This window comes from Leptonychotes weddellii, chromosome 5 (genome assembly GCF_054177405.1).
Source record: "Leptonychotes weddellii isolate Sample4059 chromosome 5, ASM5417740v2, whole genome shotgun sequence".
NCBI lineage: Eukaryota > Metazoa > Chordata > Mammalia > Carnivora > Phocidae > Leptonychotes > Leptonychotes weddellii.
Genome location: NC_138373.1, coordinates 107,803,593 through 107,824,623, shown reverse-complemented (window position 1 = coordinate 107,824,623; position 21,031 = coordinate 107,803,593). Strand labels below are relative to the sequence as shown.

Here is a 21,031-nt window from a genome sequence, read left to right as displayed (position 1 = left end):
AATCCCGATTCCGACGTGGACGCGTCAGGAGCCCACTAAATACGTGCCTTTTCCCCAGGCGCTCTGGAGGCAGAGACTGGGGAGACACACAGGGATTTCCCCGATCACCACCCCCTTCCCCTCCTCAGCAGGTTCCGCTCCCCACCCCACCCCCACCCTGGTTCACAGAACAGAACGGGTGTGGCATAGAGAGTTGCATATTTTACTTTATTTTTATTAAATTAAAAGCTACAGTCTGGCGGCGATTCCAGAACAGGGCAAGGAGGCTCCTTATAGGGGGCAGAGCGGGAGACAGACTGACAGAGACGGAGACACAGGACAGAAAGGACAAGGTTAAGGTAGAAGGGGGACTGTTTCTGAAGAACACACAAGGCCAGCTCCTTGGGGGCTCAGCTCAGCCCCATGCCCCCTCCGCCACACCGAAGTTCAGCAGTGGAGCAGTTTGTGGGGGCAGGGGGCTCAAGAGACCCTCCTTCCCCACCCAGGTCCTTTCTCAGCTTAGTCATTGGAGCACAGCACATACCAGAAAAAGCCAAGGGCAGTGGAGGGGGTAGGGAGATTGGGAGTATGTACAGGGGGAGGAGGGGAGCAGAGCCTGGGAGATCCCTCTGCCAGAAGGGAGTGGTTCACACTGCACTGAAGCACTCGCCTGTGGGGGGACAGGGGAAGGGACTGCCCTCCCTCTCTGAACTCCTTCCCCAGTCAGACTGGTCCCCTATTCGTGTGGTGTGGGGGGCAGAGGGAGAGAGGAGAACAGAGGCTTCCGCTGGGTCCTATGGAGAAAGACAAGGGCTTGGCAAAGGGGATGGCCTTCAGTCATCTGTGATACCCTTGGCTCTCAGCTCTTCTTGCACCCGGGTCAGGTAGGTGGGGTCTGGGTACCCAAACCTGGGAGCAAAGAGAAATGAAGGTCAGGATTAGCTGTTGCAGCTTACTCATATTAGCCTCATGTTCACCCTCATTCTGGGTGCCCCAGTCCAGCCCCTCCCCACCTCCCCTAAGGATATCCAAACCCCAGGTAACTTAGCCCAATTCTGCTTAGTTTTGTAGGTGAACTGGGCATACTGGACCAGGTTGAATGTAGAGAAACTGGCATGGAAGAGATGGTTGAATAGTTTGGGGGTGGTCCTCTCCAGTTAGGAGGCTCCCAGCAGGAGAGGGGATTAATGTCATTCCCTCACTGGAAATGGAGAGAAGGGGAGGGGCGAAGGGAAAGGAAATGAAGAAGGGTCGCACAGCTGGGGTCCCCCTGTGCAGCTGGTCTTGTGGTGGATGTCGTTCCAGGTGATGACATTCGGTCTCCCTGTGGTCATGGACGTGCCGATAGTGAAGGTGAGTCGCTGGTCAAATGCCTTGCGGAACAGGGTCAGCACCTTGTTGCCCTCAGGGCAGTCCGGGAGGTAGGCCACCCGGGTGGTGCCAGGATAGCGAACTCCTGGGTTTGGGTGTTCAGCCTGGGAGGGAGGGGAGGCAGACAGGACAGTGAGCAGCTGGGCATCTGAAGGCCCACCATGCCACCAGAGGGTCATCCTGGCTGGCTGTCTGTCTGTGCACCCCCAGCTAATGCTGACAGGGCAGCAACAGGCTGACAGCCTTTCAAGGAAGGAGAGACTTCCTTGAAAGGTTTGGACAGCAGGAGCCTGTTTCTGGACAAAATCCTTACTATTAAAGAAGTTCTTTCTGCTGCCTCCATCCCTCAAGTCTCAATTCAGCGACGAGTGGATTCTCAAAAGAGATGGGAAGTAGCCGGTCCTTACTCACCAGATAACTCAGCAGAAATGTGAAGACTGAGAATAAGCTATCTTTCAGCCTTCCCTTCTCCACCTGAGAACGCTCCCAAGCCTCTTTGCCTGCCTGACCTGTTCCATTTGCCCATTACTCTTCTTCAGAGCTTCGCCGGCCCTCTGCAAACCAGGACTGAGAATTACTCTTGCTTGGTCAAGCAGGAGGAGACCTCTAGGCTCCTGACTGCTCCCGTTTTAACCTTCCACTGTCTCATCAATCGGGAACAAAGTAACACTCAGTGCCCTGCGAGGAGGGTTAGCCCCCTTCCTGCTGCGCCCGCTGGCACCTGAGTCACCATCTCCACAGAATTCACCCCTGCCAAGAATAGTTGTCGACATCCAAGTTCATCAGGGAAATAGTATTCAATTCCTTTCTCTCATACCTGATTTTCATGTGTGCCTTCGGGTTGTGGGACAGAAAAGCTGGGCCTGAAGGGGACCTCCTAGCTCCGGGGCACTGAGTGGGAAGGCATACTGGGAGACAGCAAGACTACGTCACATCTAACAAATACACTCCCCTTCACCCAGTTTGCCTAGGTCAGAGAACGCGCTTGGGGAGAACCAAAGTGGGGAAAACCAAAGGGCAAAGGCAGGCCATAGGTCTTCTTACCCCCTGGACACCGGGCGGGAAGACGTACTGGATGACGATGGTGCCATACTTCTCATAGCTGGGCAGTAAGAGTGTGGCGTCCTTAGAGACCAGCATCCGCCCATTCTGGGGCTGGTTGCCCACCAGCTGCCCATAGAAGCGGCCACACATGGGACAGGCCTTTTTCACCTGCAGGGCCCGGGTGATGCAGCCCTCACAGAATGAGTGCCGACACTTCTCCAATGTCTTGGCGTTCTGGATCTCCCCCAGACAGATGGGGCAGGTGCTCTCTTGTTCTTCAGCCTCCTCCCGAAGGCGGGGAGGAAGGGGAGGGGGGAGGGGAGGGGGAGGAGGAGGGAGCCCCCGAGCCCCTGGGGGCAGAAGCGGGGCTGCTCGCAGAGGGGGAGGGGGGGGCCCTGGACGGTGTAGCTCAGGGTGCTCCCCGCCACCCCCCAAAGCCAGGCAGCCCATAAGCTCGCCCTGCCTCTGAGCTTTCTTCAGCTCTTTCTCAGCCTCTTTTAGCAGCCCCTTGAGAGCCTTCCGGGCCAGGTAGAGCCCATTGGGAGGGGCCGGGGGAGGGCCCTGCGGGGAAAGCTGGAGGACATAGATGTCAGAAGTCTCGCCATCTATGAGGATGGACACACGGTGCTCCTCCCGAAGCCGGGCCAGCCGGGCTGGGGTCTCCTTGCTCAGGAAGTCCCACACAGGCTTGGAGACAGTCACTTTGTTCTTGCAGGTGCCTCCACAGGCTGCCATTCTGGACAGGACGAACGACACTGCCCCCAGGGTGAAAGGGACTCAGGGTGGGGGGTCCCCGTTTGACAAAATCAGTGCCTCCTACTTCAGGTTCCTCTCCAACCCTATATTACCTCTACTATCTCAGAGTCCAACCCCCAACTCCTCCCCCAAGTTCATTTTCTGTCTCCTCTTATCTTTCAAACCCCAGCACCCACTGAAGAGCAAGAAAGTTTATCTAACTTTATTATCATCATCTGAGCTAAGCACCAGTCTTGGTTCTCTTTATACTCCTCCCAAGATCACAGAAACAATCTCGCCCTCCTCCCTCTGGGTGAAAACTGGCTTCTTTAAAGGGGAGGGAGACTTTGTGCTCACTTTGATCCTGAAGAGCTTAGAATTGGCATGCAGGCTCTCTCTCACTGTCCCTGCTCCCTACTTGTAGGTTGTGTGACCTGGTGGGTGGAAAGGAAAAGGAAGGAAAGTGAGAAACCCCGTACCCCCTTCCCACATGCGCCAACACAGCAGCCCATGTAACAGAAGACTGGGAACCTGGGTGTAAGTTACTGGGAATGGGATTACTTGGCACATGGAATGGACGAAACCAATTTAAAGGCGAAGCTGAGTTTCCCCTGGGAGGCAGATACCTGGGAAGCCCATGGACAATGAGAGCAGCAGAAATCCCTCTATTTCCACACTCAGCTGACCAGGACTAGCGGGAAGGGGGAGAGTAGAGAGTAAAAGGTTATGATGACAAATGTTACCATACCCCCCTCACCCCACTCCACCAGCAGCCCAGAAACCAAACAAAAACTCCTCTTCCATTTCCTCTCCTTCTCTTCTGCAGAACTGCATCCCCAGCCTCTCCCAAGTTGCTAAAGATGGAACTTCAACATGCTAACTTTCCTCTTTTCTTCCCCAGCTCTGAGGCTCTCAAGAAAGCCTAGGGCACAGATAAGAGAAGTCAGGAAGGGAAAAGCCCACACAGATGGAGGTCTTTCTTGCCACCTCCCTCAGATCACATGGGTAAGAATATTACCTATGCTCTCCAACTCCTCACCCTGCCCCGTATTCCCAAATAATTCAGTCCCTATCGCTAGGAGCCTTCTTTGAGAGCTAACCCAGTCCCTTCTGCTGAAGTCTGTTTGGAATGCCAACAAAGTGGCAACAGCCCCTAAATAACGAAGTTCTTACTGTCACCTTTTAAACAACCCCCAGCCCCGCACTGGGGCAGTAAGCCTGTCAGCAACCCAGCCTGCATTTAGGGAGGTGTGGGGCTCAGCAGGGGCTCAGCTGGAGGAGACTTAGGTTTCCCCTGAGTCTTACCATGTTCAGCTACAGAGCTGTCCCTACAACACCTCCAAATGTAGCTCAAATAGAAAGAGGGGCCATTAGTGTGACCTCAATTCCTTGACTGATCCAAAGGGGAGCGGCTCTCTGTTTGTGCCTCCATCATAGTCCCCTCAAGGCCAGATGCACCTCGAGATTCAGAAAGTGAAACTGAAATCCTAGAACCTCAGCTCATTCTGTCTATCCAAGGTGGAACACCCCCCTCTCCATCAGTGGGAACCCAAGACCTAGATGTCCTTAGCTCCAAGTCCTGCTGGCACAGAAAAGGGAGGCGGGGCCACAGCTTATGCTGGGTCTCTGATTCTTCTGGGGCAACCCAGGCCGGACACAGGGCCAGTCCCTCCCTCCAGACGGCGGCCACACAGGGGCAGCGGGGGAAGGGCGAGGGTCCCTGGGGGCACCAACTGAGGCAGCCCCACCCATCCCCTATGACCTCCTGCAAGATCCAGAACCAATCCCCACGTCCCCCTCTCGCCGGAGCCCCCAGAGCCCCACCACTGGGTGGGGGTGCATGTCGGCCCGATCGCGGTTCCCAGAACCCCCAAATGGAGGCCAAAGCTGGAGGGTGATAGGAAGAGGATCGGCCAGGCGTGGAGGGGGCCCCCGGCGCCGCGCGCGGGTAAGGAGGCGGAGGAGGGGGCGCAGGGGGGGCAGGGAGGGCGCGCGGGGGTTGCGAGCGGGGTCCGGGGGGCGCGCGGTGGGTGTGGGGGGCGCCGGGCTCACCTACCTCCCGTCAGCGCCGCCATTGCCGGTCACATGACTGAGGCTGTTGCTGGGATGACGGTCTGGGCCTTAGCAACAAGGGCGGGGGGAGACCCCGAGAAGGTGGGGGGGAGTTTGCAGAGGGGGTGCAGACTGAGAGAAAGGGTAGGAGGGAGGACGGCACCCGCTTCCCCCGTACAGGTGATAATCACCGTTTCCTTTGACCCCCTTCCATCCACGAGCCCCTGCCCTTCCGCCCCAAAACAAAAATGGAGGAGCCGTCCCAGTCTTTGGAGGGAGGGGGTGGCGTGTGGAACCGAGGGTAGGAGGTTAAATCTCTTAGACGCCACCCTTCTCGCTTCCCCCTCCCGGGGGGGGGGGGGGCTCTCCCTTTGCTTTTCCAGCCAGCTGCGTGGCAGCTTCTGCAGGCTGGTGGCGGATGGGTGGGCGAGGAGTGTCGGCTTAGGTAGGTGGGGAAGGGGGCAATTCTTCTGTGATCCTTATGCTATTGCTAGAAGGGACTTTGAGGAATAATTTGGGATGGGAAGAAGAGTCATAGTAAGAAAAGCACTGGTTCTAAAAAATAAACAAACCCCAGGACTAAACTATTTCAATCCCTTCCCTCCTCGCTTGCGTTTTCCTAGATTGTTACCTTCTGTGACCCCCACAACCTGCTCCCGGTTGGGTGTTGGTAAGTGCCTCTGACTTTTGTTTCCACAAACAGGGATACTGAGGCTAGTGCAGAACGGGGAGTGAATACCTCTTTTTAAAAAATGCCTTGGGGTGGGGGCTGGGGGTGTCAAGTCTATGGTTCAAATAGAGTTAAAAACTCAAAGGAAAAACAACTCTGCTCTGTTCTGCTTCCCACATCAGAGCAATCTCCGCCCCCAGTCCAATTCACTTCCCTGGGGCCACATCAAGCCAGGTTTTTCCACCAGCCAAAAGACCTCCTCGGCCAAACAGTACTGGATCTCCCAGACTGGCAACAACTTCTATTTATCCACCCCTTTTTTCACTCCCCCCCTCTGGGCTGGAGGATTGGTCCCTTTCTTCACTTTCCCAGGACCCCGTTGTACTCTTCCCGCTCTCCAGACAGAGGACATATTTCCCAGGAAGCCTAGGGAAACACCCAGTTCCTTATTTTAGCTCCTGCCAGTGTGCTCTGAGAGGCTCACCCACCTTTACAGGAATGGGTGTGTGATCAAGCCCAGAACCCTGGGGGAAGAGGGAGCGCCACATCAGCTGTTCTCCCTGGCCCCCCTATAGCTGAACTCCCACAAAGCCGGACAGTAAGTTTTCCATTCCCATGCACACCCCTCACAACCTTTTAAGTTCACAGCTATCGATCTAGAACCCCACATTCTTAGTTAGGGGCCCAACATCTTAATGATCGGAATTCTTCATCTGGTTTCCACACCCCGAAGCACAGGGTTCCCCAGAAAGGGGGTGGGGGAAGGCATGTCTGTGAAGGAATATGGATTCAATAGTTTATTTCCTATATAGTGACAGCAATGGGAGTAAATACACAAGATCTTTTTTATTAATTAATAAAACAAAAAAGATGAAAAACAGAAGCAACAAAATGAAGACCATACTGCTCATGATACATCAGCCACATGGTCAGAAAACCAATTTCTAAAGAGCGACAGCTGCTGGTGTCATGGAGTTTTATTGCATTCAACAGGGGAAAGGTAGACGGCTGGAATGAAAAAGATCAGCGGGCCCCTGATGGGAAGATATTATAAGGGCTCTAATCCTTAACTGTGGATTCCTCTTGTTACTTCCTTTGGAGAAGATGGAGGGGAGAGAGGAATTCTCCTTTATGACTGTATGACTTCTTGTGAGACAAATCAGTCCAGCTATATACAGTGCAAAGAATCCTTGCATCCCCAGAGGCCAGTTGCTAGTGCCCATCTTTATGTTAAAAAAAAAGTGTGGAAGCCATAAAGGGGATCGAGTGGAGAGTAGCAAGAATGGTTGCCTTAGCCCCAAAGGCATCAGGGGATGGGGAGGACACTATCTGGGTCATCAGAGTCCTCTACATTCTGAGACTATCACATGTCATTTCAACTCTTTGGAGGGGGCTGGGTGATTTGAGTCCTGGCTCTGACTCCTCTCTGGGGGTGGAGAGTGAAGATGACAAAGAAGTCCATCTGTCCCTTGGGAGACACAGTAGCAGTATGAGACAGAAAAGAACAGAATAACAAATCCAACTGGAGAAAGGATTTGAGATGGGACTGAGAAGGAAGTATGCTAGGTGCACACCTCCAAGGAGTAGAGCAGGTTCCCACACTTGAGTCCTTCATCCTCTTGAAGTGACCAGGATTGACCCAGGCAGAGATATTCCCTTCTGGTGGGAATAAAACCTCAGGGATGGATAGACATGAAGAGGGGAAATTTAGCACTGGGAATGAACCTTTTACCCTGGCCCATCATTCCAGCCTCCAAAACTGCCCACACCCCCCACTGAAGGGTTCCAGCCCCAGGAGGGGTGTGAGGTCCTGGTGAAGAGCAGTAGCAGTCCAATGTCTTCACCCAGGCTTGAACACTTTCGCCATCTCTGGGCTCTTGTACCCAGAAGTACAGGGGTGGGGGTTGGAAAAAGGATGAGGAAAGAGACTGGAGAGGAGTCAATTCTTGACAGACACCTTTTCCAATTCCCTGCATAATTTCAAGTGTCCTCGTGGGTCCCACCTCTGTGAGGTGCCAGCCGGCTCGCCACTCCCCACCCCATTAGTGTGTAAGATGGGCCATATCCCATCACATGTGTGCATGCCAGCACCCACAACTGTAGTATCTTGAAAGTCCTCCATCCCAGGGCCTACTGGGAAGGAAGCATGCTACAGTGAGTTCTATAAAGTTATCAGCAAAATTCAGACACTCTTAGTTCATCCCACACAGCAAAGTGCATCCAGAGTAGTTGCTTGAGCCAGGTCCATCTGTCCAGTCAGGTCCTGAAGTTGGCAAGTAACCCCCTTCCCCCATCTCCTCCTATGTTCTAGAAATAACAGGACATTTACAAAGATCAAGGCACTTGGGAGTGAGTCAACAGTAACACTCTAATGAAGCAAGCAGAATGGTTGGAGGGGAGGGAGAAAAGGAAGAAAACTGGACAGGGGGAGATAGGATAGTGTATTTCTGAGGGTGAGGAAGAGCCTACTCAACAAGATGGAGTTATCTGGATGCAAGGAGCCTGTAGCTGGAATTTAACAAAGGAGGAAAAGAAGTAGTGATCAGCATATCCACAATTTCCCCAAGCCTCTCAGAACCCTGCCACCTTGAAGATAAAGCAGCAGTCAGCATGGAGTCAGGCAGTCTCTTAGGCAAAGATGTTGGTAATAAAATCCAGGAATCGCTTAGCATACTGCTCAGGATGGACAGTAGAGATCTCTGCCCCAGCCTGTGAGAGGAAGTATGGAACACAGTGTCAGGCCACCGCCCCACCCTTCCCACTCTCCACCCTCCATTCCACTCCACACCACTTCCATCCCCAACCCTTTGTCCTTTTGCCACCCCATTTCTCTGGCACAAATGGCCCCCTGTTCCCAAAGAGTCAAAAGATAGGAAAGGAAAGGCTTTGCGGAACCCTTACCCCATGCTTGACAGTTTTGGCTGCATGAGCTGCTTTCTTCTTGGCATCATACTGTGTCAGGATGTCGATGAGACCCATGAAATACACCTCCTTCTGGGGGGCCCCTGGGGAAAGAAACCAGCAATGAAGAGCAAGTACAGTCCCAATTCCCTCTCCCCAAGAACCAGTCAGATCTGTTTTGAAAAGCTAACCAGCCTCTCTCCCACCACCCTGGTCTCAGTCCCCCAAGGCCAACTCCCCCACCACCACCAACACCCTTAATATTTCCAGGATCTCTCTCACCCTCAGCACTCCGGATGGCGTAGACGTCAATGAAGGACTCAAACTCTCCAGGGCCCAGGGGCCGATGAGAATGGATGTAGCCGCCGATACCCTCAGGGGAGGTGCCATAGGAGCCCACCAGAGCGGGTGGTCCTGTCAGGCCACAGTCCCCATCCCCCTCTGACTCCTCCTCCCGCACAGGCCCCTCCTCCTCTGGGTCAGAGCCCCGAATGATGTCGTGGATGCCCAGCAGAAGGCTGTAGTCCATGATCTTCAGCTGCACTAGGAACTGAGACCCCACTGACAAGTCAGATACCTCAGATCTCCTTCCCCACTCCCAGGTACCACCCCTAAACCTCCACTCCTGAGTTTCTGGGGCCCTCCTGGGGAAAGGAAGGATGAAAATTGAGGGTTGGAAGGATACCACTGCCCTTTAGTACATCAATGTTCTGGTATCTGAGGTCATCCTTTCAGCTGACTCTAGCCACCCCCTCCATGCATCACCTCTGAGGGTTTTTCATGTCCCATACCCAACTCCCCTACATGCAGAGAACCCAAAGAATAAAGGGAAGGGGAGCAGTTCCCTCAGACTGGGAATGGGAACAACAGGAAACAGCCATTTCCCAAGCACACGGATCATCACCTCCACATCTCTCTTTAGCTTCTCTAAGAATACTTTCTTCTCCTCTTCACCAATATAAACCTTCTGGTTCTTGTTGAGAAAATCCATATCCTTAAGGGTGGGTAATTCTTTAACCTGAAAGTAAAGGGACATCTTAGGAATATATCCCTTCCCCCAAGGTCTCAGAGAGCAATGCTCTATCTGGGGCTCTATGTCTAACTCAGTAGCTTCGAGGGGAGAGAGATCCTACAGCCCCTCTCTGACTCCACACTGCCACGCTGCCCCAGAGGCCGTTCTCAGCTCTAGCGGCTTCTCCAAACTCAGTCACTGCAATGGTACCCCAAATCACATCCCACTACCTTCTGCTTACGGTTTTCAGTCAAGACCCCTCAAGCTGACTTTTCTTTCTCCTTCTTAAGCAAAAAGAGCTGCTTGACTACAAGAACCCAGAGTGGGAGGTAGAGGGTAAACATTTCGCTCTTAAAGTTCGTCATCTCCATCCTTCGCCAAACCTTCCACATGGGATAGCCCATGCCAGTGAGATAGCAGCTGCTCCCGCTGCCCATTCCAAACATTTAATCCCTGGGTCGGCACCAGCTCACACCTCGTCCTTTTGGTGGTTTAAGGTAAGAATAAATAGCTGATGACCCCTACCTCTATCCTAAGGAAATCCCTTTGTCTGCCCTCCCTCATCCCTCACCCTATCACCTAATAGCATAGCAGTATCACCTTTTCCTTATCGCTGGCTTCTCGGGATACAAGGGAGCCCTGTGGAGAGACCCAAAGACCAAGTCAGCAGAAGTGACTAAAAGAATAGTTAGGATCCAGCTCCTAAGATGGGTACTCAAACCCATAGTCTTCTTTCCTTTGAAATGAACACTCTAAGTGCCCTCCCAGGCCCTTCCCCACTCTTAGGCCATCAGGAGCCTCTCCCTCAGCCCTAACTATCCTTTCCTTACCTTGAGGTCATACTTCCTGTGCACAGGAAGACGGTGGCTAAACATGTTACGCATCACAAGCATGTAGCTGTCTTCATTGTCCACGCTGACCCGGTACATCCCCAGGAACTGGGGCAGCAGTGTGTTCCCATGGCACTTCACAATGTACTGAGGTAGGAGGGAGGAAGGAATGGGGAGAAGCTGAGAAGTAAATGCACGAACAGCCCAGGGATGGGAATGCAAATACCACCATTCCAGGGTAGGGCAGACAACTTCAAGTAGAGAGGTTACCCAGTCAAAAGTGGTGGGGGGAGGGGGGCACCTGGGTGGCTCAGTCGGTTGAGCATCTGACTCTTGGTTTCCACTCAGGTCATGATCTCAGGGTTGTGAGATCAAGCCCCGCAGAGCGTGGAATCCACTTGGGATTCTTTCCCTCTTCCTCTCCCTCCCTCTCTGCCCCCCTACAAACACATCTCTGCACTCACTCTCTCTCTCTCTCTCTCTCTCTCGCACATAAATAAATTTTTTAAAAAATCTTAAAAAAAAAACAAAGTGGTGGGGACTTGTTAAAGAGGCCTGTGATTATCCATGCAGTTTGTGAACTCTCATCTCTGATTTATTCCATTTGTATAATGTCTCTTAATTTTAAAGATTTTATTTATTTGGGGGGGGGGCACAAACGGAGAGAGACAAGCAGACTCCTTGCTGAGCTTGGAGCCCAGCTCAATCCCAAGACCCTGCGATCACGACCTGAGCTGAAATCAAGAGTCAGCCACTCAACTGACTGAGCCCCCCCAGGTGCCCCTAGACCCTCTTTAAGTATGAGTGGTCACAGAACCAGGATTAGAAATTACATCTGCTTACCAATGAAATGATTTTACCTAGACTTATGTTTCCTGGTGGGCTAGATTCCTGTAGTAAAAATGCTTACATGATGGCTTATAATTTGATTTTTTTTTTTAATATTTTTATTTATTTATTTGAGAGAGAGAGAGCATGAGAGGGGGGAGGGTCAGAGGGAGAAGCAGACTCCCTGCCGAGCAGGGAGCCGGATGTGGGACTCGATCCCAGGACTCCAGGATCATGACCTGAGCCGAAGGCAGTTGCTTAACCAACTGAGCCACCCAGGCGTCCCATAATTTGGATTCTTAAAAAACGATTCCTCTTTTGGGGCACCTGGGTGGCTCAGTCGTTAAGCGTCTGCCTTCGGCTCAGGTCATGATCCCAGGGTCCTGGGATCAGCCCCGCATCGGGCTCCCTGCTCAGCGGGAAGCCTGCTTCTCCCTCTCCCACTCCCCCTGCTTGTGTTCCCTCTCTTGCTGTGTCCCTCTCTGTCAAATAAATAAATAAAATCTAAAAATCTAAATATAAATAAATATCTTAAAAAACAAAACAAAAATCGATTCCTCTTTCAATGCAACTGTCTCTCTCAGTATTGCCGCCTATTTCTCTTCAGAGCCAGCCTTCTCAGAAAAGTGGTCAATCCACTTCCTCTCATTCATACCTCAAACCAGTGAAATCAGATTCATATCCTTATTTTTCCTCTGAAATCTACTTCTCCCTTCCTCAAATCCCTCAGTTGCCAAATCCAATGGGTATTCATTGCAGTTATTGTTGTATTTCAACTAGGGGGCACTTGATACTCCTGACCAGTCTCTCCCTAGAACTCTCTGCACCCTGAGCTCCCGCTATTCCACTCTTCCAATTCTCCTCCCCTCTCTTCTCAAATCCCACATAGAACAAAGGAGGGCATCGGCAACTCAGTCTCCTTTATGGGCTCTCTCCTCTCCTTGCTTCTTTTTATTTCTTCTCCACACACTTCCCATCAATAATCTAGTCTATATTTCTGGTTTTAATCACCATCTATTCACCTGTGACTCTCAAATCTACACTTCTACTTGCCTGAACTCGATTCCCCAACCACTTATGGGACATCTATATCTGGAGGAATGGTACAAACCCCACATTCGGGGTGCCTGGGTGGCTCAGTCATTAAGCGTCTGCCTTCGGCTCAGGTCATGATCCCAGCGTCCTGGGATCGAGCCCTGCATCGGGCTCCCTGCTCCGTGGGAAGCCTGCTTCTCCCTCTCCCACTCCCCCTGCTTGTGTTCCCTCTCTCACTGTGTCTCTCTCTGTCAAATAAATAAATAAAATCTTAAAAAAAAAAAAAAAAAAAAAGAACTGCCTTCTGCCCCAAACTGGTTTCTTTTTCTGCTTCCCAAATGTTCGTGAATGGACACCCAGTTATCCCGAAGCAGGAATCTGGAGGCGCCTTGCCCTCAATTCGCACAAGTCTCCCACAGGTCTTCCTCTGCATCTCGGCCACTAGGGCTTCTCCATTCTCCAGCCTTGGTCCTTGCTCACCGAGACTGTTCTCATTCCCTCCAACCTGCTCACTCTTCACTCCCAATAGTCCAGCCCAATCTCGAAAATGCAGTCACAGGGCTATTTCTAAATAACACACCTCTCTCACAGCTCTGGGCCTTTCCAAGTTTTCCTTTGCCTAGAATGCTTTCTTCCACCTTGTCTAAGGAGTCCATACTAGTCTTTCAAGCATCAACTCCTATGATACTCTCTCTAAAAAACTCTCCTTGAAGCTCCCAGTGTGCCTCTCTCTTTCCCCAGGTAAGTTAGGGTGCTCTTCCTCTGCACCCCCACAGCACTCCATCCATGCCTCTGTTACTGCACACCCTCCACTATGTGCTAATGCTGCTCTCCTACCCTCTGCCATTAGACCAAGAGATCCTCCAGAGCCTCTTCCTCACCCACCTCTTTCTCTGCTGCCTAATGGAGGGCCTACTGATAATGGACATTCAGTGTTTGTTGAATAAACCAATCACTTTTTGAGTCTTTCATTTATTCCTTGCTTGTTGACCTTGGAGAGATATTTTTTTCAGTAGGAAGATATTCAGGCCATGTTTTTCTCACCAAAATATTCCAGAAACTCCACATTCCAAGTTAATCTGATCAGACAGAATAGCCTCTCTAATCCCACTTAGGACTGGATATGATCATGGCTTCTCCCCTCCAGTTCATCCCCAACCATGCACTTATCCTGATTTTCTCCTCAAAATTGCATTTGTTCCTGACAGTGTATTTGGTGTTAACACTTCACCTAATTCTGGCTCAGTCTATAGTTCATACTTTGCTCTACAAGTGGCCTTTATGTATCAATCCACAGCAGTTCTAGATTGTAAATACCAAAACAGAAGGACCGTGTCTAACTTCTCCTATTTGGTCAGACACAAAGAGGTACGCAGAGGCTTTTTCTGAAATTCCTAGTTTTCAAAAACATGATGTCAAGTGCTTCTTGGGCAGCAAAATGGGTTGTAGGGAGGAGAAGAGATAGGAAGTTTCCACGTACTCTAGCAGCTAAGCTATGAATAGAGAGGAGAGGGCAAGAGTGAAGCTGGAGAGCCGCCTGACCTGGTGGTAGTTGGAGAGGTTGCTGTGCATGTCAGCAATGTCCTCACTGGATACTTCTTTGATGACCAGAGTTCGATCGTAGGAGATAAGGAAGCGACCGTCGCTGCCTTCACTTTCACTCGGGGGACTTCGGGTGAGGGATACCTAGGAACACAGGCCAGAGGCTCTTTTCCTCTGTGTATGGAGATGCAAGTCATAGGATAATGGTCAAGTGACTGTGTCTGGAAGTGGATAAAACCCCTGCATAAAAGGCTGAGCAGGGATTCTTCATCTGGACTGAATGAAAGTGAAAGCAAAAATTTTAATGTAGCTACATGTTTCCCCAAGGACAGGGTTAATGGCTTTCATCAGATTTTTGAAGATGCCCGTGACCACAAAGAGATAAAGAATCAGACTTGCCAAAGCTCCCATTTCTCCCAACATGACTGGCCCAAGGATTCCCTGGTTGTCAGGGAGAAAGGACCCCTCTCACCCAAAAAGAACTCTCACCAGGTAATCTTGGTCATCAATGCCAAATCGATCACGGAGGTTCCTGAAGACCTGGGGGCAATACTCCTTGAACTTGAAATGACTAGGCAGATTTTCCCTGAAACAGGGGTTTCAAGGTAAGAAAACAAAGTAACAGTATAACCTTACATTTATATAGAGCTTGACCATTTATAGAGCACCTTCACACATTTACCTTATTTGATTCTCATAAAACTCTCGTAAAGTCCTTTAAATGTATATTATTCCCATTTTATAGAAGGGGAGACTGGGGCTCAGGGTGGTTGAGTGACCTGCTTCAAACATAGAGCTGGTAAGTAGCTTAAGTAGAACCAGGATTTAATACCTGTTTAAACAGCATCATTTCACAAATCTCACGTAAGTTCCAGACATCCTAAAATCAGCAATAGGTGCCACTGTTTGGAATGGCATCTTCTGATACCAGAAGCACCTAGGAAACTCAGATATTTCTTTCAGAGAGTCTCTATCAGAAGCTAATGGTAAGGGCATCTAAATGTATTTAGTCTGTGGTATTGCCAGACTAGATGAGAAACAAACTATTACAAATACATAAGGGTATAGAGAACACTGGAAGTTATTTTAATAGTTTCTTTGCATGATACTGAATTTCTGCACTGGGAAGGGGGTTAGAACACAGAGCTTGTAAATTGCCTTCCAAATCTAAAACCTTCAATTCACTGAATCTTAACTCTTAAAATTATGTATTATTTTCTTCTAGGAAGGTTGACAGGAGAAGAGCAGGGATCTCCACATACCTGTGGAAAAGGTGATTGTTGACCTTGATCTTGGAGCTAGCCTTAAAGTCGTCTGGCAGCAGCATCACGGGGGGAGGCACCTGGCTGAGCTCATTGATCTGATAAGCCAAAACAAGAACAGGGAGCCAGTGAGGAGTGGTGTGGAGAGCTACTTCTACACTGTGTCTGGGCAAGAGTCAGAAAAGGGCAACTCAAACCTCGTTCCTTTAAGAACACTGGTTATGCATCTACTTGCCAGAGGTGAGAGAAAGCATCCAACCTCTTCCGCTCCCAACAAGGACTGCAGTAAGCAGCCCCCACACACAGCCCCTCACACTCCACCCCCAGGGAACTGCATGCTCGCACCAGTCATTTTATATTAGGCAAACTCTGTGAGCAGCTCAGGGTTATTTTTAAAGCTGTGAGAAGTTCTAAAGAAAAAAAATACCCTCAGCAGACTCAAAACACTCAAGACAAACAGTTCTATGCTCCATTAAAAACAAAACAAAAGGCATTTTTTTTTTTTTTTCTGAAGTAGACAAGAGAGTTAATGGGACTCTGAGGAGTCCACAGCAACAAGAATGAGATGTCCACATCCTGCAGGAGGCATGTCCTTACAAACAGGACCAGGCCTTCCAAACCACCCTGACCCAGGTCTCTCTAGTAGATCCCCCCTGCCTGGATATAAAGTAAAAGAAGAGCAGCTGATTTCAGAGGGAATGCATGCAGGCAGGCAGAGGGTATGAGCTCATTAGCTGTCTGTTCCTAAAGTCAAGCCAACCCACGGCCCAAAGGTTGCAAGCAACACAAGCTCTCCTTGGCCCCCAGAATCAGCCATCTGCTAATTCTGGGTGGAAAGGGAGTTCCTGTACGAAGAAATCCCAGGAGATGTGTTTTCTCCCCAGTGTTGTCACAGTACTGCTCACCCACCTTTATTTATTTATTTATTTTTTAAAGATTTTATTTATTTATTTGAGACAGAGAGAATGAGAGACAGAGAGCATGAGAGGGAGGAGGGTCAGAGGGAGAAGCAGACTCCCTGCCGAGCAGGAAGCCCGATGCGGGACTCGATCCCGGGACTCCAGGATCATGACCTGAGCTGAAGGCAGTCGCTTAACCAACTGAGCCACCCAGGCGCCCTCACCCACCTTTAATAGCGCACTTAACATACGACTCTAATGGGTAGTTTATATAAGTTCCCCACCTACACTGTGAGCTTTTCGAGGGCAAGGACCAGTTGTAGCTGTCTGTGTCTCTCAGGTGCCTAGCTAGCATAATGTTTGGCACAAGGGGTCCTGAGGTGTTTCTTAACTGAATAAATGGGTGTCTTGCCTACCTTTATTTGATCATTCAACAGAGGTTATGAAGTGCAGTCTAACCTAAATCCCACAGATTGCAGTGAAACCGTGCTCCTCTCATTCTCAGTACAAAAGGAGGACAGAACATATTCTTCCAGGAAAAAAAAAAAGCCACTTGAGATTCCCAGCCTAAAATTCAGCTATAGTTCTTCATGCCCCCTCCTCACCACCTGCTGTCAAGCAGGCTGAATCATCACTAAGACATATGTTCAAGGAATTCTCCATTTTAGACACTTGAAGTAAATGTGGGTTGGCTGCACAGTGGGGTGTTGGAGCTGAAGTATATATACCTAGGGAAGCTGAGGCAGCTCTCATGTGTAACTCCCTCAACCCTTACCAAAGAAAAATCCTCCCTGTTCAGCTTCCCAAAGGGATGGATGGGTCACCTGGAAAGTACACATGAGAGGCAGCTCTACCTCCATCAGCTTTGCCCATACCAAGTGCCTTAGCATAGATACTCTGGGAGCGGTCCACAGAACCACAAATACAAATACAGACACCCAACGACATTCTAAACCACAAATTAAGAAGGGGACAAAAAATTGTATTCTTCCTCACCCTCGTCCATCTCTACAACCCTGCTGTGACTATAACGACTTGAGGAAATTGATTTATAAAATATTGCCTGTTACAGCCAAGATCACTACATCCCTCCCACTCCAAATCTGAGGAAGGAGGAGCAATAGCTGTGCTTCCTTCACCTGAGTGAAGGAAAATAGATGCACTGGCCTCTTTGGCCTCCTCCTGATTCCCAGGCCATACCCCTCTACCTGTTTCTAAAGTTAACCATCATAGTGTCCCCAGGACCAGAGCGGCAGCGCCATCTCTTTGGTCAAAGACGAGCCCCCCACTTACACCAAACACCATCACTCCAGCCAGCAATGGGGATGCAGTTAAGAGCAAAGGCTTATACCATACATAAGGCTTAATGGGGCTCAGGGTGGGTAGCTTCTCTGAAATGCTGTACCTCTGGAAGGGAAAGGAAGAGACAAGCAGGATTAGAAAGTCCAGGAAAGCCTGGAGCTTTTCCCCAAAGCCAAGGTTCCAAAATCAAGGACAGCAGCTAGAAAGGAAAGTGAACTATCCCCCTCATTTAGCTACCTTCCCTGCTCCCCTTCCACACACAAACTCTCACCGGACACCTCACCACCACCCCACCCTGAACAGCCACACCTCCCCCTAATGTCCTTCCAGCTGAAGCCGGGTCCCAGCCGGTCTCTGTGGCCTGCGGCTGAGGCTGGACCTGGCAGGAAGGAGGCAGCGAGCTGGATTTCAGGTGGAGAAGGCGGAACTAGAGTGGTGGAATAGAGGGCAGAGGGGGAAACAAAGTCTACATTTCAAAAACGAAACAACAACAACGTCTAGGGCGAGAAGATACGCCGGGGAACACCTGAGGTTTGGTGGGCAGGGACCAGGACAGCCGCGGGGGGAAGTGGCCGCGCGAGGGGCTCCGGAGGCGGAAGCCTGGAAACAGGGACGCCCAGAGGAGCCAGAGCAGCGGGGTTCGGACAGGGCTTCTGGGGGGGCTAGTGCCGGGTCTCACCGAGTGGGCTACGCCCCACAGGAACACGCCCACCAGCGGGTCGGCCGCCCGGAACACCTTCACCTTCTGCTGCACGAAATGCTTCTTCTTGGTTTTGGAAGCGAAGCCGAAACCCGGGCCCGGGGCCGCTGTCGCCGCCGGTACGGTGGCCGGCGGGACAGAGGAGGACGCCATAGTCTCCCTCTCCCGTGCACCCGACGGAGTGGAAGCCGGAGCCCGCGGCGAAGCAGGCTTCCGACTCCGGAAGCGGTGCTCACCTGGGCCGCCGTCACGTGACCGGAGGCTGGCCCGCAGGCGCGCAGCAGGGCGGTGCGGGGCTGGCTCCGCCCCTGGCGCCCGCCCACCCCAACGCCCGCGCGGTGGGTGGGCTCACCTGGCGCAGGGGCGGGCGCACGGAAGCCACGTTCCCTGCGGGCTGCCGGCGGTCCGCCGGGCCCGGACCTGCCACCGAGGCGGTGGGGAAGCGGCCTGGGCTGGCCTCGTTCACTCCCAGGTCGGCGGCTCTTTTGCTGCAAAGTCGTTGCCTTCCGGTTTTGCCCAGTTTCTGGGAGTAACCTCTCGCCTGAGGCTCACCCAAAAGTATTTCTTTACGAAGTAGGAGATCCTTTAGGTGGTTTCGATGGATTAAATGGACTTTTACGAGAACCACTCAGGCATCATTCTGGGGGGTGACTCGAGTATTCCGAAAGTGTAGGCACGAGGTGGTGAACTAAAACAGTGGCTGTTGGGATGGAAAGAAGGGAATGACATCTAAAGGTAGAGTTTGATGTCAGTTTGGAAAATTCTTAGTGGATGTGGGACTTGAGGGAAAGGGAGACCTTGAGATTGAATCCCAGGCTTCTGGCTAAGGTGAGGAGACATGGTGGTGGCGACATGAAAAGAGGCAGTTTGGTGAAAAGTTCAGTTTGGAATGTGTTTGAGGTACCTGAGGGCAATTGAACATATGAGCCCAGAGCCCAGAATAGTCTGGGCTGGGGATACAGATGGAGTAATTGTTATGGAATCTGGGGAAGTGGATGGCACCTTCCAGAGAAAGCAAGAACCCTGGTATAGACCAGCATTTAAGAGGCTAGTGGGAGACGACTGAGAGGTAAAAGGAACCAGGAGAGCAGGGTCACAGACCAAGGAGTTTCCAGAAAGAAGGAGTGGAGAGCAGTGTCACATGTCATGGAGAGGTGAAGCAAGACAAGGATGGAGAAGTGCCCATTGTATTTGGCAACCAGTGACCTTCAGAAAGCAGTTTCAGCAGAACAAGAGCCAGTTCAAGGTGGGCTGAGGAATGAATGGGAGATGAAGAAGTGGGGAGGGGAAGCTTGGGACTTTGTCAGGAAATCTGGCTGTAAGAAAACAAGATGGGGAGTCACTTACAGAGAAGCACGGTAAAAACACACACTTTTCAGGGCACACTTGGCTGGCTCAGTCAGTAGAGCATGTGACTCTTGATCTCAGGATTGTGAGTTTGGGCCCCAAGTTGAGCATAGAGATTACTTTAAAAAGTAAAAGTAACACACTTTTCAGGGAGACCTTACAAGGAGAAGGGGAGAAATCACAAAGAAGATATAACCTGCCCGTCTGCCACACTTTTAGATATTTTATATATTGGGTCTATGTAAGTATCTCAAGAATGAAGGATCTAGAAGGGACTTACTTTAGTCCAGAGAAGAGAGATTTATCACTTGTTACGAGGAAGAAAGGAAAGGATCGGTGCAGATATAGGTAAGTGTGTAGGGATAGAGGGCAGATGAAGAATTTCACAATCAATTGCCTTAATTGTTTGCCTAACAGAGGAGGTGAGAAGGGAACGGAGTGTTGGCCAGCTGCTCTGGGAAGCAAGCGAGGAAACCAGTAGGGATACACAGGAGCCGTGAGCAGCACCAAAGGGCCAGTTAGCTTCCTAGGCTTTCAGTTGCCCCAGTGTTTCGGTCATGCATTTTTCTCCATTCATCTCAGAAGCTCCAAGGTATGAGCAGAGAGGACACATAGAGGTATGCTCTAAAATGGGGATGGGGGGGCGCCTGAGTGGCTCAGTTGTTGGGCGTCTGTCTTCGGCTCGGGTCATGAGGCTCGGGTCATGATCCCAGGGTCCTGGGATCGAGCCCCGCATCAGGCTCTCTGCTCAGCGGGAAGCCTGCTTCTCCCTCTCCCACTCCCCCTGCTTGTGTTCCCTCTCTCGGTGTCTCTCTCTCTGTCAAATAAATAAATTTTTTAAAAATCTTAAAAAAATAAAAATAAAAATAAAATAAAATGGGGATAGAGGGTGCTTGGCTGGCTCAGTTGGTAGAGCATGTGCCTCTTGATCTCCAGGTCGTGAGTTTATGCCCCACATTGGGCATACAGATTGCTTACTTACAAAATAAAATAAAATAGGGGTTAGAAGGGTGAATGTGGTAGATGATCTTGGGACAAGAGAACCGAGCTGTTGGCAAAGGAGGAATGGAGTCCCACTGGAGAGGGACAGAATTGACACTGGGACTGAGGTGATGGTCTGGGGGAAAAAATGAAGAGAATGGGATACCATTTTTTGTTAAAAACTACAAACAACCTAAATTGATGTCCTCCAGTAGTGGAATGGTTGAAAAAATTATAGGATAAGTTTATGAAAAATTGTATCTATATTTTAATGAGGTACTTCTTTTTTTTAAGACTCATTTATTTTTAGAGAGAGTGAGAGAGTATGCGAGCGGGGAGGCGGGGGCACAGAGGGAGAGATTCTCTTAAGCAGACTCCATGCTGAGTGCAGCACAACACAGGCTCAATCCCACAACCCTGAGATCATGACCTGAGCCAAAATCAAGAATCGGATGCTTAATCAACAGAGCCTCCCAGGCGCCCCTATTTTAATGAGGTAAGTCTATGTATAATGACATGAAAAGATCTCCAGAATATATTT

At 50.7% G+C, this 21,031-nt stretch overlaps 2 protein-coding genes and 1 long non-coding RNA gene across 5 annotated transcripts; 1 reads left to right on the top strand and 2 right to left on the bottom strand.

Annotated features, from left to right (window-relative positions):
• Positions 1-188: 188 nt before the first annotated feature.
• Positions 189-5,464, bottom strand: DTX3 (deltex E3 ubiquitin ligase 3). 3 transcript variants are annotated; one of them, XM_031021981.2, is made up of 7 exons: positions 5,186-5,464; positions 4,435-4,587; positions 3,756-3,820; positions 3,487-3,563; positions 2,395-3,130; positions 1,237-1,454; positions 189-888 (listed from the first exon to the last, which is right to left on the bottom strand). In XM_031021981.2, the coding sequence occupies exons 4-7, from the start codon at positions 3,513-3,515 to the stop codon at positions 813-815; spliced, it is 1,059 nt and encodes a 352-aa protein (XP_030877841.1). In that variant the 5' UTR covers positions 3,516-3,563; positions 3,756-3,820; positions 4,435-4,587; positions 5,186-5,464; the 3' UTR covers positions 189-812. The 3 variants fall into 3 exon arrangements, with proteins under 3 accessions (XP_030877841.1, XP_081678078.1, XP_006750752.1); XM_081821952.1 differs by lacking the exon at positions 4,435-4,587; XM_006750689.3 differs by lacking the exon at positions 4,435-4,587 and having other exon boundaries at positions 2,395-3,149; positions 5,186-5,461.
• LOC145721819 (uncharacterized) lies at positions 4,780-11,529 on the top strand. Its single transcript, XR_014145736.1, has 2 exons — positions 4,780-5,077; positions 5,805-11,529. It is a non-coding gene; the product is annotated as an uncharacterized LOC145721819 (long non-coding RNA).
• Positions 6,679-18,435, bottom strand: PIP4K2C (phosphatidylinositol-5-phosphate 4-kinase type 2 gamma). The gene is made up of 10 exons (XM_081821951.1): positions 18,142-18,435; positions 15,262-15,359; positions 14,489-14,585; positions 14,000-14,143; positions 10,595-10,741; positions 10,365-10,403; positions 9,657-9,770; positions 9,035-9,302; positions 8,753-8,856; positions 6,679-8,560 (listed from the first exon to the last, which is right to left on the bottom strand). Exons 1-10 carry the CDS (start codon positions 18,313-18,315, stop codon positions 8,480-8,482), a joined length of 1,266 nt encoding a protein of 421 aa, XP_081678077.1. The 5' UTR covers positions 18,316-18,435; the 3' UTR covers positions 6,679-8,479.
• Positions 18,436-21,031: the final 2,596 nt, after the last annotated feature.